Source organism: Protomyctophum parallelum (assembly GCF_964188405.1).
Source record: "Protomyctophum parallelum genome assembly, chromosome: 13".
Classification (NCBI taxonomy): Eukaryota; Metazoa; Chordata; class Actinopteri; order Myctophiformes; family Myctophidae; genus Protomyctophum; species Protomyctophum parallelum.
Genome location: NC_139708.1, coordinates 16233037 through 16254044, shown reverse-complemented (window position 1 = coordinate 16254044; position 21008 = coordinate 16233037). Strand labels below are relative to the sequence as shown.

The 21008-nt window shown below is 43.3% G+C and overlaps 1 protein-coding gene across 3 annotated transcripts in view; it reads right to left on the bottom strand.

The window, feature by feature from the left end:
- stat5a (signal transducer and activator of transcription 5a) overlaps window positions 1-21008 on the bottom strand; it is an 83919-nt gene that overhangs the window by 7969 nt on the left and 54942 nt on the right. For all 3 annotated transcript variants that reach the window (XM_083780031.1, XM_083780032.1, XM_083780033.1), the window contains 8 exons: window positions 19557-19713; window positions 17256-17345; window positions 14100-14274; window positions 13182-13312; window positions 11557-11708; window positions 4818-4973; window positions 1630-1809; window positions 159-246 (listed from right to left, as the gene is read on the bottom strand). In XM_083780031.1, the coding sequence (XP_083636157.1) occupies window positions 159-246; window positions 1630-1809; window positions 4818-4973; window positions 11557-11708; window positions 13182-13312; window positions 14100-14274; window positions 17256-17345; window positions 19557-19713 (1129 nt within the window). The remainder of the gene's footprint in view (window positions 1-158; window positions 247-1629; window positions 1810-4817; window positions 4974-11556; window positions 11709-13181; window positions 13313-14099; window positions 14275-17255; window positions 17346-19556; window positions 19714-21008) is intronic.

Sequence of the window (21008 nt, the reverse complement as noted above, 5' to 3'; positions counted from 1 at the left end):
TCATGATAGGATGTAACCCCGCCCACCTCTGCCCGTGGGCTCGCCTGGAACATGTTATTTCACACGAGTGGCAACCATCGTGCAAAAAAGTATTAATTAGGCTTAACCGTGAACCTAAATCACTGCTGGGAGCACACCACCAAAGCCTTCACCCTCACCATGTTCCTGAAGTGGGCACTGAGAGTGCCTGTTGTTTGGTGGTACTCCATCACACAGTTGTTGTTGAGAATTTCCCCGCTGCTGTCACTGAAGGGGAAATGAAGCAGATCAAATGGAAACTCAAGTTAGTCGTGCTGTGATGTGGTTGAAATCACACCACAGAAAATACATGCATGGGTCATTTCTGCACAGCGCAGAAATATTTTCTGCTTGTGCAATCAAGACAGCCCTCATGGGTCTTTCTATGGGAAACAGCAGATGAATGCTAAGCAAGCTACTGCAGCATTCAGTCCATGGTTAACCACCCCACCAGCCTTACTGGCCCACAGACTGGCTGATTGACAAGAGTTGTGGTTTACTTCAGTACTGTATTCAAGTACAATTTTGAGGTATGAGTATTTCCAATACTTTTACTTGTACTTGAGTTGAAAACTTGAGTTACTAGTACTACTAGTTACTTTGATTATTATTACAAAACATACAGAAGCCACTTCAGCCCTATATACATTTTGGCCATTTGAAAATAGCCGATCTACAAGCTCACAATGTGTCGCGATGCAATGCATTGTGAACTTGTATATCTGCTACTTTCAAAAGAGTATTAATACATATGAAAACTTGAAACAGGGCATTCTGCATAGTGGGTACTTTCCACTTTTGGTACTTTAAGTACATTTAGAGTCCAATACTTTTATACTTTTACTCAAGTACATTTTGATTCTGGGCTTTTTCTTGTAATGGAGTACTTCTACATTTCAGTGTTGATACTTTTACTTAGGTAAAACAATCTTTTTTCCACCACTGGATGATTGACAATGCCGGCGGGACTCTTTTAGGCGACAGGAACAGTCTAAAAGTGGATTCTCCATACGCTCCGCACATTCCTCTAAGGCATTGTTCAAGTTCCAGCCATGTCTTTGTGGTGAGCTCTGGTCAAGCAGTGGGCCAGAGTTCGTCATACAGAGCCACCAATTCCCGTACTGCATATTGACATACATACATTGCTGCGTATCTTCATGGCTCAGGCTACCCTCACCCAGGCATCCGGATGCGTGCACCCGCCCTCAGGGCGTCTTACTGGTAGCATACAGTAACAAATAGCATCACTTGCCGTAGCACTTGCTCTACAGCGATAGCCTCGACAACCTTACCCTTACAGGCGTATGCAGAGGCTACATGTAGGCATTATAAGGCTTATGTAGCCTAATTTAGATAGCAGTTTTATGTAGACATAGAACTCTATAGTGTATAGATATTCTACTGTTAGATGGATGTTAGGTTCTTAGCTTGCTTATGAGCCTTGATGACTATTTCCATGTATATGATGTATTACCATGTGTTGTTCTTGCTTACTGTAAATCACTCTGGATTAAGAGTGTCTGCTAAATGTCTGAAAAAATGTCTTGTAAATTGTAAAGAAGTAAATTGTAATTGTGATTGTAAAGGTGCACATCATGCACACAGACTCACTTCCGTGTGTTCTCGTTCTTCAGCAGGGCCTTGGCCTGCTGCTCGCTGATGATGGTGGCTTTGACCTGAGGAGGGTTCATGTGCACGTTCAGCTTCCCCCCCACCAGGAGGCGCACTGTGGCGGCGAACTTGGTCTGTGTTTTGAGCACCTGCGGAGGCTGTTTCTCTATGATGAAGGTGCTGAGGAGAGGGGGAGACACACACACACACACACACACACACACACACACACACACACACACACACACACACACACACACACACACACACACACACACACACACACACACACACACACACACACACACACACACACACACACACACACACACACACACACACACACACACACACACACACACACACACACACACACACACGGCATTGAGGAGGGGGAACCCCAACAAAACCTTGCTGATGCCAACACACTGAGGGTTTGAGGGTGGTCCTGTACTGATCAGCTGAATGATGACCCCGGCCAAGAATAAAAGGTTTAAAATAAAAAAATGAATCACGGCTTGGTCTGACACTTCTGCTGGTTCTAACAATGTTGCTCTATCCATATGATTCCCGCACAGACACACTGACAAACGTACAGAAGGAGATACAAAATAGAGAAACAAAATAACCTAGAGATTGGGGGGCCTATCTTGCCTTACCCCTTATACCTAAACTTTCATGCCATTTTTTACCATTTTGAAATAAAAGTAAGAAATCTACAATCGTACATGTGTCGATGTAGATCGTCTAGTTCAGTGGTTTTCAACCAGTGGTCCGGGGACCACCAGTGGTCCATGAGGGGGTTCCAGCCAGGTGGTCCAAATGATGGAGTTGGTAACCAAATGGACCCTTATAGATCTTTAACTCTTGAGAGCGTAAAATGAAACCAAATGGACCTGTGCCTCGGGGCGCAGGTCTCCACCAGGCCAGGTCAGGTTGTGGCCTCCTGGTGGTGCTATAATAGGCCAATGTGAAAAGGGTGCCAGTTGCTCTTACGCCTTTGATGGCAATTGCATGATTTGAGGCACTTTGTTCCAAAAATCAACCTGTTGGTGGCGCTATAACAGGCCAATGTGAAAAGGGTCCTCGGCCCAGTAGGAAAGTGAGTGAAAGATTTCACATAAATTGCACGCTGCATTCATGATTTGAGGCTTTTTGTTTCAAAAGGGCCAATCCTGCAAACTTTGAAAGCCAATGTTAGCCAATTAGGATGGAATATGAAATATTGGACAGATCCGCCGTGAGCACATGACTATAGAGATTTGTGGGATTTTTGGACAAAATCTGGAGGAGTAATATCAAAACATGTTTTTTACAAAAGTCAGCCTCCTGGTGGTGCTATAACAGGCCGTTCTCGAAAATTTGGGGCTGAGGTTCATCGTTGGCATCCAGGGAGTGTGTGTGCGAAGTTTAGCATCGACCAGGTTAACGGTGCCGGAGAGGAGCTGGTAACGGACGGACGGACACACACACACGGACACACACACACGGACGGAGTGCAAAACATACTCTCTCCCCATGCCTTCGGCCTGGTGGAGACAAAAAGGCAAAGTAGTTTAGGGATAAGGGGTTTAGCATGGACGAAAATGTAATTGGTTCCCAAACACTGCATGGGTCGGTCGGGACCATTAGTGGGTCGCGGACACATTCTTATGGGTCTCTTCAGTTTTAGTTTTTAATTATTATTATTTTAAAACAATTATTTTAATAAGAATTTAAAACAAATTCAAGTAATTTCATGAAATTAAATCTGAGAAATTCCACAAATTCGAAAACGATGTTTAAGAAGTAAAGCGAAGTGAAGCGACGTGTTGTGAGCTTGTAGATCTGTTAATTTAATTTCTTCTGGAGTTAAAAGGTTTGGAACCATTGCAGTAGTGTGCATATCGAACAGCGTGTGCTCCTGCTGTTCTCTCTCGCATGCAGCCTGTTCTTTGTCTCTCCATAATTATCTCTCTATCTGACTCACTTTCCTTTGCATCAGTCTACCTCTCATTTTCTTTTTTTCCTCTTTAAGTGTAGTCCTGCGCCTCTCTCTCTCTCCATTGAACCTGGACTATGTCATCCTTTCTCTCTCTCTCGTTTCTCTGTTAATTGGGAGGTCTAGCGCAGGTCAAGGAGGTCAAGCTGATCCCTCAGAGGTGCGTCAGACCACCCTCTCCATTCTACGCATCAGCCCAGCATGGGGCTAAGCATGGAGCTACGCACGCACGCACACAGTGATATAACTATGCTCCTGTGATGCGCAATCAATCATTAGGTCGATTAGCCCACTGGCTGGGTAATGAAATCCAGTGAATAAATGTCCTCTCTGTTGAACACACGAAAGGCCAGTGGTTGTGCACGTGAGACAGAATACTTCGCAGTCACTCACACACATGCACTGACAGTGATGTAACTAAGTACATGTACTCAAGTACTGTACTTAAATATAATTTTGAGGTATATTGCATCGCGGTGCAGTCTGAGCTTGTAGTTCGGCTACTGTCAAATGATTTGTATACATTTGAAAACAGAACTAACAGGACATTCTGCATACTTTTACTTTTGGTACTTTAAGTACATATTGATAGATAGCAATACCTTAAATAATTTTGAATTATGGACAGTTACTTGTCATTTTACTTGTAATTGTACTAGTATTTCTGCATGTCAGTATTGATCATTTGAATTAAGTAGAAAACGTGAGTCCTTTTTCACACCACTGCTTACACATGCGTGCCGCGCACACGCATACATGCACACACGCGCACACACACATTGATGCTAACATACGCTCTGACATGTTTGGATGAATTCAAAGGGGAGCTATAGCTGAAGTGGGTAAAGATGGCGTCACAGAAGAGAAGGAGACAGGCTGTGCATCTCAATGAGTTGGAACCTGAGTGCTTTGTTATTTCTGCAAAAAACAACAACTCTCTGTTCCCATTGAAAAACATTGTCCCACATGGGTGGAATTAAAGCCCTATTTAAAAAGAATACGGTGAACTATTTTAGCCAAAGTTAAATTGTAAGTTCTTTTCAAAACTATTTTTTCCCCTTTTTTTAGATAAACTTTTGTAAAAAAACAAAAAAAACAAAAAAAACAATCTGCGCTAAAAATGTCTCACAACTTTTTGTTTGGGAGACGACACGTGCACGCACGCACGCACACAGACACACACAAAAAGCACACTTGAGACACACACCTGGTGACCAGGGCTGAGATGATGTCTGTGATAGTGCTGTTGAGTTCGTTGAGTAGCTCTTCGATGGGACCGGGGATGGGCAGCTGTTGTCGGAGGTGTTCTGCTCTCCGGATCTGCTGCCTGTTGGACCATATGGTCTCTGCCAACTTCTCACACCTAATGAAAGCATTACGCACAGAATACACAAAAAACATGAACACAAGGGGCACGGTGGCACAGTTGGTAGTGCTGTCGCCTCACAGCTAGAAGGTCCTGGGTTCGATTCCCGCTCGGGGTGCTGTGGGTGCTGGCGGCGTGTTTCCTCCTCCGCGTCATCAGTGCCCATACCCGAAGGCGGGGTTGGCGAAAGGGCCTTTCTGTGTGGAGTTTGCATGTTCTCCCCGTGTCCCCTAGGGTAGGTACCCTCACAAAAACATGCAGTAATCCTGGTCTCTAAACTGCCTCCCCCTGGCCAGCCGGGACGCCTGATGGAGGGGAAAGGAACTGGTTGGAATAACGTGTTCCTTCCACGCGCTACGTCCAACCAGGGAAACTCCCCCCTGTCAGGTGTAAAGGAGCAACTTGGACACTCAAGCATGAAGGAAGCATGAGTTAAGTCCGTTGCTCTCCCTAGGTTGGCGGCAGGTGTGTAGAGCCCAGGATCACATCACAGGATGATTGACACAGGGGTGAAAACTGGGTTACAAAAATCGTGGGACAAAAAATATAAATTATAAACATGAACACAACCGTCCGGGACTCATGTGGATATTTGACATTCTGCAGAAATGTGTCCTTGGAATAAATGAGGCCCCTCCTGTAGCTGAGACTGGTGGGAAATCCAAATATTTGTGAAATCAAGCTGGGGTTTTTTTGTACCAAAAACAGACAAATATCGCTGAAGCTTTTTGGGATTAAAAAAAAAGCACCAGTGATGCAATCTGCTGGCTCTGCATGGGATAAACAGACTATCTGATGCGGAACTTCTTGAGGAAGTGAAAGCTACAGTAAACTGTAGTGTAGTAGTCTAAACCGGTGTGTGCCGTCTGCTTCAAATAACTGTAGTGACACGGTCGGCCAGAAGATGTCCTACCACACACCACACATTATTTTTTTATGTAGGAAAATAAATGGTATTATAGAATGGAATAGATTTTATTTGCCATTCGCACAAGTGCATAGGAAATCTTGGAACGCAGCTCCCAGGGTCAGCATTAAAAAAGGGAGGGACAGGTGAGAAAAGAAACATAGAACATACAATCCTAGAATAAACTAGAACTGCACTCTGTCGAGTGCATACTTGCTTGTTGCACACTAGTAGGCCATAAATGGCCAACTAGTGCGCAAGCAGAGCGCGCAAGTACTTTCGACCGCTGTAAACTGTCAAATCTCAGTTTATCTGTGAAGGAACGTTTGAAATGTATAATTATTAGGTGTAACTATTTGCTACCTACCTACTTTATGCATATAAACACCTAGTATTATTAAGTAAGTATGGTTCAAGTTTCTATCTATATAAGAAATACAGTTTTATCGATGTAGATATATTCTAGATCCCTTTTTAGTTTTTCAAAGAAAAATAAATCATTGATATGTGATGAAAAAAAATTATTTATTGTAAATTGTCAATTGTTTTAAATGTATTTCATCTTGGACTATAGTGATATTAATACTAAATCATGATCAGAGTAATATGTGTCTCTAACTTCAATTTCTGTAATAAAACTAGTTGTAAGTTGATTAGCGGTATACTGTGGTTACTTTGCGCCAAAAACCGTGCCAGCCGACCCGCCACTTGATGCGTATGCGAATAAAACAGCAGATTTGTGCCTGGTTTGCTGGGACCAGATTACACAAATGACCATATTTCTTACGTCATTATTGAGAGCTAGTCATACATATACACACACCATGTACTCTGGTCCCAGCAAATCAGGCACAATTTGCTATTTTATTTTACTGATTATGTATATAGTATACGTATGACTAGCTCTAAATGATGACGTAAGACATATGGTCATTTATGTAATCTGGTCCCAGCAAACCAGGCACGGATTTGCTGTTTTTTTTGCATACACATCAAATGGCGGGTTGGCTGTCACGGTGAACGAAGACCGGGCGAAATTATTACTTGCGCTCTCTGCTTGCGCAAGTAACTAGAACTGCACTCTGTCGAGTGCCTACTTGGCAAACTGTCAAATCTCAGCTTCTCTGTGAAGGAACGTTTGAAATGTTGAATTATTAGGTTTAGCTATTTGCTACCTACCTACTTTATGCATGTAAAAAAGTAGTATTATGAAGTATGGTACAAGTTTCTATCTATAAAAGAAATACAGTTTTATCGATTTAGAATTATTCTGGATCCCTTTTTAGTTTCTCAAAGAAAAATACATCATCGATATCCGATGAAAAGAAAAGGTATATAAACTGAAATAAAATATGTCATCACATATACAGTATAATTATTTAATTATTTATTTTAAATTGTCAATTGCTTTAAATGTACTTAATCTTGGACTATAGTGATATTAATATAAATGCCTCTGTGTATATGTAATTTGTAAATTGATTAGCGGTATACTGTGGTTACTGGTATAACTAGCTCTCAATGATGACGTAATAAAGATGTGGATTAAAGGACCCAATGCCTTCGATGGTGACGTATATGTCGATCAGTGTCGGGTGGATTAAAGGAAATGCCTTTTTGTATATGTATATGTAATTTGTAAGTTGATTAGCGGTATACTGTGGTTACTTTGCACCACTTTTGATGCGTATGTACCGGGTATAACTAGCTCTCAATGATGACGTAATAAAGATGTGGATTAAAGGACCCAATGCCAGAGTGTAATTGGTTTTCGATGGTGACGTAATGACGATGTGTTTTAGTGTCTGGAGGATTAAAGGTAATGCTCCTATGTATATGTATATGTAATCTGGCACCACTGCCGTATCAGGCACAAGTAGTCATTATGTCATTTGCTGGGACGGTGCATACCCATCGAATATCGTCCTGGGTGAAACTGGTACTTGCGCGCTCTGCTTCATAGGCCCGACTCACACCTTTCGATCTAGCATACAACATTGATGCATGCTAGATGTATACAAAGGGTATGACTGTGATACATCTTGCCCCAATGCATTTCCAATGGAAGTCACATGGTTTGACACAACATTTGTGTTGTACGGCTTTCGGCTGTGTTTCGACTGCCCCCCACCCCCTCATACAACACAAATGTTGTGTCACCATGTGACTTCCATTGGAAATGCATTGGGAGCTTGCATCAGCTATACATCTCATACAACAAGCATACATCAATCTGTTGCAAAGGTGTGAGTCAGGCTTTAGTCTACCTAAAAACTGTGCATAATTCAATTAATCTTTCTTGATTCAGTTCATCTATCATATTGATTTCCGTCCCTAATGTCCTCGGCCACACACACACACACACACACACACACACACACACACACACACACACACACACACACACACACACACACACACACACACACACACACACACACACACACACACACACACACACACACACACACACACACACACACACACACACACACACACGGGAGGGGTCATTACAACTCTCGTGCTTAAGTCAACAACTGTGCTGGACTCCAAGGCCACCGCTCACTTCACATTCTGGTGTGATTTTACTCAAGGCGTGACCCATACAAATTGGTCCGTGACCCACAAATGGGTCCCGACCCACTGCTTAGGAAACAGTGCTCTACCATACAACAAGATGGTGTTATTTTACAAATAAATGGTATTAATTAACCCATTCAGGACGGGAACCCTCCACCGAGTGCGCTACGAGCTTGTAGATCTGCTATTTTTGAGAAATCGTGAAAATGTGGCGCAAACTTTTGAATATATATTATTTTAGAGCAAACGTTTTTAACTCAAATATTTGCTTCTGGGGGGGGGGGGGGGGGGGTCCCTGGAACAACATATTTTCAGATGGGGGTCGGCAGCCAATTACATATAATTTTGGGGGTCCTTGACATGAAAACGACTGACATAGAAACATGGGTTTTTCAGAAAAAGGATTTAGAAGGCATTTGTAGAATCGTCCTCAGGTCTAAATTGCTCCTGCTTTGACATACATTATAGCAAATGTTGGTTCTCTTGCTTTTTAGTTTATTAGCAAATTGTGTTGCTTACTTTTTATATATTAGGCAGGGCACTGTGTCAGGCACCCAGAACTATAACAAGAAAGTAAATTGACCCTATGGGAGCCAACCCAGGGCAAAGCCAGGAGGGGAAAGAAGCATACCACCTCTATAGACGTGCTGCGGCGCTACAGCTCGGCTCTGCAGAGCTCAAGAACCTGATGGATAGGAAATTGTGGAGGGCAGCGATCCAGGAATCCCGAGTTGGTGTTGGCTAGACTTCCCTATCGCAGCGACAACAACTACAAAGGTTAAATAAAAATAAATGGATTAAAAAATAACTCCTGGATGGTATTATTACAGAGGCCAGAGGATGACACTCCCACGGGACTCGCTGAGGGAGTAGGTTGTTTGACTCTAGGGGCAAGATAGTAGTAAGATTATCTAAGTCCAATTATAACTAGAACCTAAAGTCAGGTTATAACTGGCTGTCAATTACGATATGTTTCAATATTGGTTGGGTAACAGGTAACATACTGTATCTGTATGTATGTATGTATACATGTATGCAAGTTGTAAATTGAAAGTACTATACTGTGGTCGGCTGGATTTTTATGTGCGTATGCTTGGTAGGTATACTGATGTTGATGTAATTAAGATATGTTTCAATGTCGGGTTATAACTGGCTGTCGATGGTGACGTAATTAGGATATGTTTCAGTGTCGGGTGAATTAAAGGTAGTGCCTTTATGTATACATGTATGTAATCTGAAACCTATCTTTATTACGTCACCATCAAAAGCCAGTTATAACCCGGCATTGATACCAAGCATACGCGTGCATTCGTACCAGCACGACCACAATACAGCGCTCTGCTTGTGCAAGTAATGAGGAGAGCCATGTTTTAGCTTGGTTATAAAAGTGGGAGCTTTAATGGCCGTACTTGGTACTAGTGCATTCCACACGTTAGTGGCCGAATCTACGGGGAACTAGGTCAGAGGAGCTCCCTCTGGTGTTGTTGATATTGGTTTAAAGCTAAAGAATAAAAGGTGAGGACAGAAAAGTGAGGACGCCAATGGTGATTGGCCGGATGTATGATGATTTTTTTTAAACTGTAGTAGGCCTATTTATATTTGACAATGACAACTGGCAAAAAATCTTAATCAAGGGGGGCGACTGTGGCTCAAGAGGTAGAGCAGGTCGTCCATGGGTCGGCGGTTTGAATCCCGGCTCCTCCTGTCTACATGTCGAAGTGTCCTTGGGCAAGACACTGAACCCCAAATTGCTCCCGATGTGCTGGTTGGTACCTTGCATGGCTTCCGCAGCAATCGGTGTATGAATGTGTGTGTGAATGGGTGAATGTAATGCAAAATCTATGTAAAGCGCCTTGGATAAAGGCGCTATATAAATGCACCATTTACCATTTACCATTTATTTAAACTATGGTATTGATCTGACAATATTGGCAAAAAGTCGGAAATTGGATTTATGCTATAACTTACTGCAAGTTTTATTACTATACTACTCCTCTTTGACCTTGTGTGAGAGAGACGGGACACAATACAAACACTACCGCTCTGAAGGGCGTATGACTGATCGCCGTGCACTGGCACCGCTACACACACACACACACACACACAGAGACAGCCACAGAAAACACTGGTAGCGCTACACACACACACACACACACACACACACACACACACACAGAGAGACAGCCACTCGCCGTGCACTGGCACCGCTACACACACACACACACACACACACACTGCTGACAATGATGACTTTCAATCTGATCCTGAAACAAATTCACCTCAGTTAATATTATTATTTATTTTTTAGTTTATAGGGTTTTTCTTTCTTCTATTGTACTTGTAACAACAGAAATTCACGCCTCTGGCCTCTCACTTTAGAGATGTGGTCTGACAGGTAAAGTATGGGCACTATTTTAAAGACAAAACCTATTGTAAGTTGCTTCCACCTTGAGCCATCCCAGCCTAGCAAAGTAGGTGAGTCCGCTTTAGTAGCAGTCTTATCAGTTTGTTTTGTTTTTAGTGACATGAGGGTGTTGGTAACCGTGAAAATGGCACTGGATGAGGGCTCCGGATATAGAGTCCTCAGTGCATTCCTGTTGATAACTATGACGAAAACAGTTTGTCGACTACCATTTTTCATAGACGAATAAAAACAAAAACTAAGATATGATGACTAAAACTGTGAATATATTGACAATTTCATCGACAAATGAAAAAGGTTAGGAGAAGAGATCCAGTAGAACTAAAGCTGCATTATACCACAGGTCGTTTCGAGCCGTCTACCGTTTGCCTGATCCCATGTGAATGCAGCATAAGTCATTTTATGTTTTGTCTACAAGCTCACAACGTTGTGAGCCATTTTGGCCCCGCCAAAATATATATTTTTTCTTTTGTCGACAAAATCAACTGTAGATTTACCCGACTAAAATCACACTGTAATTTAGTCGACTAAAAGCAGCCTCAGACCAAAACATTTCAGACGACTAAAATACGACTAAAAACTAAATTAATTCTACTCGAAAGAGTCTAAATGAGAATTTGCTGTGAGAATCAGCGGTGCGTGAGAGGTGGGTGGTCTCGGGTGGTTCTCACCAGGACTGCAGGATGTCCAGACCTCCCTCCGGCGGGCCCCCGTTGCCCGCCAGCTGCTGTCGTCTCTTCCACTGGATGAGCTCGTCGTCCAGAATGATGGTCTGCTGCTTCCTCAACAGCTGCAGTGTCTTCTGATGCTTCTCTGCCAGGTCCTACGCACAAGCACACGCACACACACACACACACGCACACGCACACGCACACGCACATCATTTGTTAACATATAACAAGAGATTCTTGAACACAAACTATAGTAACAGCAAAGAACTTGGGAAACTGAACAAGTGTTTCAGGATGCAGATCACGGGTACAGGAAGCATCGCCTCGCCTTCTCCATAAAAATAGTAAATGGTGCATTTATATAGCGCCTTTATCCAAGGCGCTTTACATAGATTGTGCATCAATTCACCCATTCACACGCACATTCATACACCGATGGCGGCGGAAACCATGCAAGGCACCAGCCAGCACATTAGGGGTTCAGTGTCTTGCTCAAGGACACTTCGACACTAACTCTGGGGGAGCCCGGGTTCGAACTGGCAACCTTGTGGTCCCCATCCAACCACTCTACCCCTGAGCCACCGCCACCCCATATATGGCAATAACCAATTATCACAGACACACTGAACAGAATTTTGCCAATGCCTTACTTACTGTAGCTCTTGGCTTTGGCAATTTTGCAATCTGCAGGCCCCTCGCAACTGATTTATGGATATTACCGAGGCTTCGGGTTTCCTGTCTCTGTATCTATCAAATAAAGGCTTAAGAAAAAAGGGAGATGTGTTGTCATTCTTCAGATTGATGAGGTTCAGGTGAAACAGTGAAAAAGGGAATATCTGCACTCTCTTAAGTATAGTTTCTTAGGAACTTCTTTATTTGTAATGAACACACAGCAGCAGTCTACTCTAGGACGACTGCTGCTGTGTGTCATACTCAAGAGAGTGCAGATATTCCATTTTACATTGTATCTTCAAGAATCTGCACCCATCATCTCTAGAGTCCTTGGTGTCACAACCAGTGAATGCACGAAGAAACCAGTGAATGCACGAAGAAACCAGTGAATGCACGAAGACTTGAGCTCAAGGACCAGACTTCACATCTCACTGCCGTCTTTTCACACCTCTCTCCTCTCTCTCCCTGCCCTTGGTTTGCTGTCTCTACAGTAATGGCCTATCTGAAATGAAGCATACAATTCAACATCTCATACTGTACGTCAGTGGCAATTTGATGACCAACAAGCTCACAAGTTACAACGCATTGCTTGTAGTTCGGCTATTTTCACTTCTTTTTAAACATTTGCTTTCTAATTTATAGCATTTCTTCATTAAATTACTGAAAATGTTTTGAAATTAAATCATTAAAAACTAATTGTAGGAAACCAAACATATATGGTCCAAAAAAGAAAAGAAAAGAAAAGCACGCTGTAGGAAAAGCTCCCCTCAGCCATCGCGGCATTAAACAAACTGCCCTGCCGATAGGATGGTTCCGTGTACAGCGGGGACCTCATGTTTTGTATTGTCTCGGTGATATGTTTATTCTCTGTTGTTTTGTTGTGGGTGTTGAACAGACTGTGAAGTTGAATATCCTTCGGGACAATAAAGATTATCATCATTATCCATCCCTACCAGTCTGTATTTCTGTAGTGTGTTGGCCTCTCTGGTCAGCCAGGCCTCCACCGTGGCTCTCTTGCTGAGCAGGGCGGGCTCCCGTAGCTGTCTGTCAGCAGGGGGCAGCGTGGCCAGGCCGGTCAGCTGGGCTGGGGGGGGGGGGGGGGGGGGGGAGAAAAGAATAAACAGGGTGGAGGAGGGGGCGTGGGGTGGGGTGACAGGTCAGTAAAACATCCAATACACACTGGCACACACACACACACACACACACACACACACACACAGGTATATGGACAATATGGAATAATAATTAACTCAGCTTCTATACTATAGCATAATGCAGGCCGGGTCATGGATGTGTAATGGTGAGGGGAGGCTACAGTCATGGATGTGTAATGGTGAGGGGAGGCTACAGTCATGGATGTGTAATGGTGAGGGGAGGCTACAGTCATGGATGTGTAATGGTGAGGGGAGGCTACAGTCATGGATGTGTAATGGTGAGGGGAGGCTACAGCACTCAGGATTAGGAATGTTTGTATTCCGGCACGGGAGGTGAGGTAAATGATCAGTTTATTTAGATTATGTAAATTGTAAAATTGCCAATTATGTTTGGTTTCTTGCGTTCTAGTGATAGACTTCAATATTCCAATCCACCAAACAAGAGTCAATAGCAACAGCAGAATAGGACATGGCTAGTAACCCACATACTCAGCTGTGCTGATGTTTAAAAGGGATCATTTAAAACGGAAATAAACAGACTTTCCAACAGTATTGAAGTTATTGCCAAGAAGCATTGTTACAAGTACAACATAATCTACCAAACACAAATTTCCGAACTTTTTGTTCCATGTTTTATTCTGTTCCTCATATTAACTCCTGGCTTATATCTCAGATTGGCTACTCGAAAGACAATGCTCTGGTGTTCTGTAGTCTCACCCTGGATGCGGAGGCTTTCCTGGTACTGAATGATGAAGTATTCCTGGTTGTGCTGGAGTTTACGCAGGTCGTTCTCAGTGTCTTGACTTAGCAGACGGAGCTCCTCAAAGGCTTGGTTGATCAACTGGTACTTCTGAGACATGCTGTCCATCAATCCGCCCACCGGAGAACTCGACTGCCAATTAGAAAAGCGAGAGTGAGTGAGTGAGTGACGTAATGCAGCGGTAGTATGGTATCCTCCAAATAACGTTGGCTATATCCACTGGGTGATTGAGAGTCCATCACTGGAAGATTTATGGTTGTTTGTTGGACCTGATTGACTGCCACCATTAACAGAGAGTTGAGGCTCAGCATGAAGCTCGAGTCAGTCATACCCATATACCTGCCACACAGCTGAACCCCACTCTGCTCAGTTTGCTGCTGAAAAGTGAAGTGAAGTGAAGTGAAAATGGGTGGAACGGTTCCCAAGAAGAAATACACTTAAATGCATTTCAGTCCAATTGGTGCCAGACCTTCCTGTTCCTTAGATAGTAATAGTTATAAAACAGTTACTTTCACACATCGTGCCCCCTGTCTCTGGAATGCTCTCCCACAAACAGTAAGAGATGCCAACTCACTAGACATTTTTAAAGACATAAAACCGATCTTTTCTCCCTGCATTATGGTTCCCCCTAGTTTCACTGAAATCACTATATTCACCGTGCTCTGCCCTGTGGTTTCAAAACCCTATATGTTATTTTAATAGATTTTCTGAACGCATTTTAACTGTGTCCTAACGTATGGTACTTATGTCATCCATGTGTATTGACACATCGTATTATGCTTGTTATTGTGTTATTGTATTATTGTGCTATTGTATTTTCTGCTTTTTGCTGTGTATTGTTGTGAAGTGCACAGAGACCCCTTGGGGTGATGTTGCACTATAAATAAAAAATAAACTGAAACTTTGTCTCCAGGTACAAATGAGGCATACTGTCTTTCTTACAGTGGGGTTACGGCAAGTTGCCCAGACCCATAAGACGGATGCATGCGTTTGTTCTGACGTACTAAGAGTCCGACATGCATTAGTCCGACACCCTACCCCAAACCCTAACCTAACCCTAAACTCACAGCGAAGCCACGAGTAAGTCTTAACACTTAGAGGGCCCGGGACGGAGGTCTCCGCCTTATTAATTAATTACGTCGGATGCCCAGAACGGAGATTAATCAAAAGAGTGCAACATGTAATGTCATTTCCGGTTAGGACGTCATCCAAAGTGGTCCCGCTCCATTTTAATCGAAGAGATCGAAAAGCTTAAAACATGAATAACTCTTAATCTAAAATAAATCAATGCTTCCAATTCTAACCAAAGATTGTGTTTTTGACGGCCCTTCGCGGTCGCTAGGCGTGTTAGAAGTAATCATAGCTCCGGTTGCTGTCGATCTTCCAAAAGGGTATTTTGGCTACATGTAGCTACTTCTAGCTACTTCCAAGATGGCGCTTTGTGCACCTTGAAATGGGCTCTGAAGCTGCAAATCGCTGGGCGTGCCGATTTACAGGTTCCAACTACATCTGGGCATTCAAGGTTTTCAGCAACGCATGTCGGGCGCCACGGTTGAGTTTTAAGCGGCCACGCATGTGTCGGACTGTTGCACGTCGGACCAACGTCTGCACCCCCCATAAGACAGCAATGTTGATGTACGATCCTGTGGCCAATGCTGTGTCTACGTAGGCTACATGTATATTATGTAAATCTAACACACCCATTATTAATGCTATTAGCTGTGTTGCTTATTTACAACACCTTGATATAAGGTCTGTTTTATGTAGCCTGCCATGGTTTTACCCTGCTGTGGTGTTTAAGCTTAACTGGAAAACTAACTACACAATATAAAATCATTGGGACCACTACAGACTAGCCTAGCAGATGAACATTTCATATCCAGGAATTCACATTAGTTATTACCTCCTACGCCCAAACAAACTACATGGGGCTTTGTCCCAGTCTGGTTTATTCATGTTATCTATTGTGAGATATACATTTAAGAGTAATTAAGTAACTTTCATTTCATACGCAAGTGTTTATTTTATGAACGATCTGTAGTGTAGGGTTATATGGGGGCAGGGCCATTGAGAGTATGTAGGCCATTACCCCAGAAAACCTCCCTCTTTTTCACAGTCCAATGTTGGCAAATACTGTATGTCGCACCCACACATTAAATGAACCTCGCTTGTATTAGCTATGATATTGTACTGTGTAATATTCTTAGGGTAAGCATACACTAACATAATAACATAACACTGATGAGAACACTGGCCATACAGAGAGCGGAGGCTGCTTGCAGACGGGAGCACTGTGGAGTGTTCACGTTCAGAAGAGGTAAAACAGCTAACTCAATCAATTCAAGTGCATCCCTGTAATAGAAAAAGCATATCTGGACTGGAAATCAATTCAGCCCAGGAGTTATTGATAGGCAGGTGTTTTATGGACCACTGGCTTTATGGTTTTATAACTCACGTACTGCTGGTTATAAAACGTGAAATCTAACTACTTTCTCCCTTACAGCTGTGGTTCTAGAAGGAAATCAGAAGGTTTTCCTTTTGGAAGGCTATTTCTTGGCATACTGTACGCGAGTATGTATGTGTGTTCTCAGTGTTCTGGCCAGGGAACCAAAGCCAGGCACTGACTCATCTGGAATAGTTATTGTGCTCATCTGCCCCACATACCCGGAGTGAATTGTAAAAAATAAATAAAACAGAAATTGATTTTTAAACATATTGTTACTGCATTTGTTTTGCTAGGAGATTTTGCTTGTTTTGTAGTAAGTCGGTGGCATAGGCAATGAGGGTCTCTCCCTCAATGCGATCCCGAGCTCACCATTTCCATAATGTCACAGCATGCTGCTGTGTGTGTGTGTTAGCCATCGCACAGTCAGTTGCCATTATTTTCGCGATGATGTTTCGTGTGAGCTTTTCAAAATATGTTTCAGGGCACGGTGCAGGCTGGGTAATGAATAATGTATGGAAGCCACAGGTGTTTATTCATGTGTGTTTGTGCATAAGTGTGCAAGTGCATCCATACATGCATGTATCCACATTAGTGCGCACGCGTGTGTGAGTGCGCGCGCGGTGTGTGTGTGTGTGTGTGTGTGTGTGTGTGTGTGTGCTTGACTCACATTAGTAGCTTCTCTTACAAGCCTCTGCTCTGTGTAGAGGATATGTTTGATGCATCGGACCAGCTCTAGTGGACAACGGTCATACGTGCTCTGAAAGATAAGGAGAACATGTGCTCGTGTTAGTGCTCGTTAGCCACTGACTTGGGGAGCAGCCCGGCACACAGGACCAACCAATTTAGTCCCATTGAGGCAGCTCGCTAAGTTTAGGAGACCAATCCCTGGGCACGCTAAGCCCTATTAGTCAAGCCTAATGAGATCCATCTCTGAAGCACAGTGCATTTTATAATATGAAGACATCATGACTCTCTGGCATATACATACACACAGACAAGCACATATACGCATGGATTCACGCCACCTTACGGACACACACGCACACGCACGCACACGCACACGCACACGCGCACACACACACACACACACACACACACACACACACACACACACACACACACACACACACACACACACCATGTGATATACAACATCAGAGTGAGTGCATGTGTATGCATTTTTAGAACACATTGTGTGCAATGTCCAATGCATGTCCACATGAGAATACACATGTATACACAGTGTGGTACTGCAATGCACGGCTTCAGTGGGGAGGGAGAAGACAAACAGATGAAGAGATCCATGGGGAAGGTGCTCAATAATAAATAGTAGCATTGAGTGGCTACCAAGGCCCTTGGCTTGGTCTGCCCTCAGCTTGTTTTCCTAATGACGGATACAAGCTGTTCCTAAACACCTTCAGATTCCTCAGTTTCTGAGAACTGCAGCCAGTGAGTTTGCGTTAACCACCTGCGAACCACTGAAATGGCTATCCAGTATGCCGTCACTTTGGACAATATATGCCCTTGTCTTCTTCTGATTCAATTCAATTAATTTCATTTTAGCTTGAGGCGTTCAATGTGATGTGTATTGATGTGTATAGTTCATTCCAGTCTAAATAAAGAAATAAAGTAAAGTAATACGTTTACAAGACAAGGTAGAGGCCTCGTATGTTCACTGTATTGTTTTTATACTGTGCTGAATAAAATAAAATAAAGTTTTAGTTTAGTCACCCGTCTGTTTTAGTTTATTGTAAGCCAGGTATCCCACTTCCCAGATAATGTTTTCAAACTGTTTTCACGTTTGGTATGGGCATTCTAAGAAGCCATGTTCGAGGAATAAAGAGAAAATGTAATGATGATGTTTGGGTATATTTAATATACCCAAACATCATCATTACATTTTCTCTTTATCACTTAGAATGTTTAGGTACATTATCATTCTAATCCTCTGCTGATGCTGTTCTACATACAGCCAACCAGTTGACAAAATCTACAAACTTATAAGCTTATAAGTAGATCTGCTATGCTTTCAAAGAAGCCTTTGTATGGAATCCAAGTGACTGAAATCAGTCGTGGCGACTGAGAACTTGAATCCATGCATGTTGGCGTCATAGTGGCGAGCATGGAATCTTCTTCGGGTTTGAGTAAGGATGCGCTGTGATTGGCCGGTGCATGTGTGCAAGGACACACTGTGATTGGCCAGTAGCCACTTTGAGTGGCAGTTGGGACAAACATGATTTACTATTCCGTTCATATCGGGTCGCAACTCGGACAGGGCTGAGTCGGCTAAGCAAACGTTGCAGCGTTCGACACCGCAACTTGTGGCGTCTCTCGTGGCTCAAGTTCGCTTGAGACGCTGGCTGGCGTAGTGTGGTTGTGTTGCTAACCTTCAGCCAGCTGGCATAGTCAGTGTGGTTGTGTTGCTAACCTTCAACTGGCTGGCGTAGTGTGGTTGTGTTGCTAACCTTCAACTGGCTGGCGTAGTGTGGTTTTGTTGCTAACCTTCAACTGGCTGGCGTAGTGTGGTTTTGTTGCTAACCTTCAACTGGCTGGCGTAGTGTGGTTTTGTTGCTAACCTTCAACTGGCTGGCGTAGTGTGGTTGTGTTGCTAACCTTCAACTGGCTGGCGTAGTGTGGTTGTGTTGCTAATGCTAACCTTCAGCCAGCTGGCATAGTCAGTGTGGTTGTGTTGCTAACCTTCAACTGGCTGGCGTAGTGTGGTTGTGTTGCTAACCTTCAACTGGCTGGCGTAGTGTGGTTGTGTTGCTAACCTTCAACTGGCTGGCGTAGTGTGGTTGTGTTGCTAACCTTCAACTGGCTGGCGTAGTGTGGTTGTGTTGCTAACCTTCAACTGGCTGGCGTAGTGTGGTTTTGTTGCTAACCTTCAACTGGCTGGCGTAGTGTGGTTGTGTTGCTAATGCTAACCTTCAACTGGCTGGCGTAGTGTGGTTGTGTTGCTAATGCTAACCTTCAACTGGCTGGCGTAGTGTCCCAGTTTGATCTTGAGCAGAAAGCCGTCCTCTCCCACCTGGTGCTCGGCCTTGTTCTGTAGCTCCTGGATCAGACTGTCCAGCAGACGCTTGGCCTTGAACTCCTCCTGGGGGTTTTCCAGGTCTATGGCATCCCTGATGGCACATGTGCACATGCCCACACACAAAGACACTCATGAATGAATGGGCTAATTTAGTTTTGGTGGACTGCATTAGGTTGGATAAGTGCATGGCATGCACACATAGAGGTGTGTTCATTTGATTAAGGATTGAGTCCCATGTGTCATCAACAAAAGTACTGTAAGATCTGCATATATCTAAATCCCAGAGCGGGACCCGCCCGCCCGGCAGCACTGTTTAATGCAATGTATTTGTGTGTGTTATATTATATATTGTTTTTGTTGAATTACTCATGACAAAGTTGTCAAAGAGTCAACAGTATAGCAGCACACTAGCAGACAATACACTAGTTCTGTCTTTCTATAATTTTATTATTATTATTATTGTTACATTTATTATATTTTCACAATCTGATACACAGATACTGTACGCCGGCTACTTTCAAATGTTTTGATAATTCACGCGACAGATGTATGCATATGACGATATAGAGTTTCATAGTGTTGACATTTACAACTTTGTCAACAAAATATACACGCACAAATACATTGCATTAAACATTGCTCAACCTTATTTGGAAAATAAGCGTAAAGATCTAGGTCCTGTTCCCATGCTGTTCAAATATATGTGTCATGGAGGGATTGAGACCTTAATTGTATAGGACGATATACCGTGTCCCTTTCAGCGTGGGGCTAATAGAAAGAAATGTGTCAGTTAGGATTATCTGGGGGTTTCTTTGTAAATCTTGATATTTTACATTGTAAATAACTCCTTTGGGTTATTTTTTGTCACTGTACATTTGCATACACGTGAAATCCTAATTACTGTATTAGGAGTGGCGAGTGCTATTTGTACAGATCCCGGGGAGCAGTTAGGAGTTAACCGATTCCATGCTGTTGTGTTGCCAAGGCGGGATGGTGAAGCTAGTGCCAGTGAAATGGATGGTGAAGCTAGTGCCAGTGAAATGGATGGTGAAGGTAGTGCCAGTGAAATGGATGGTGAAGGTAGTGCCAGTGAAATGGATGGTGAAGGTAGTGCTAGTGAAATGGATGGTGAAGCTAGTGCCAGTGAAATGCGCGACATAAGCAAAGAGCCACCTCCGCCCTCCATATCTGTAGTCTAGCCTCACCTTAGGCTCGCGGACAATACATTTTCTTAGCACGAGCTCGGATTAATGTTTTATAACGTCCCAAACATGGTACTTTATTCCATTTTGTGCAGTAAAACCACTAACAAACATGTGCGTGTGCGCGTGCACGGCACGTGTACCGCGGATTATGATGTAGGCTGTTTCTACAATGAGAGGCCTG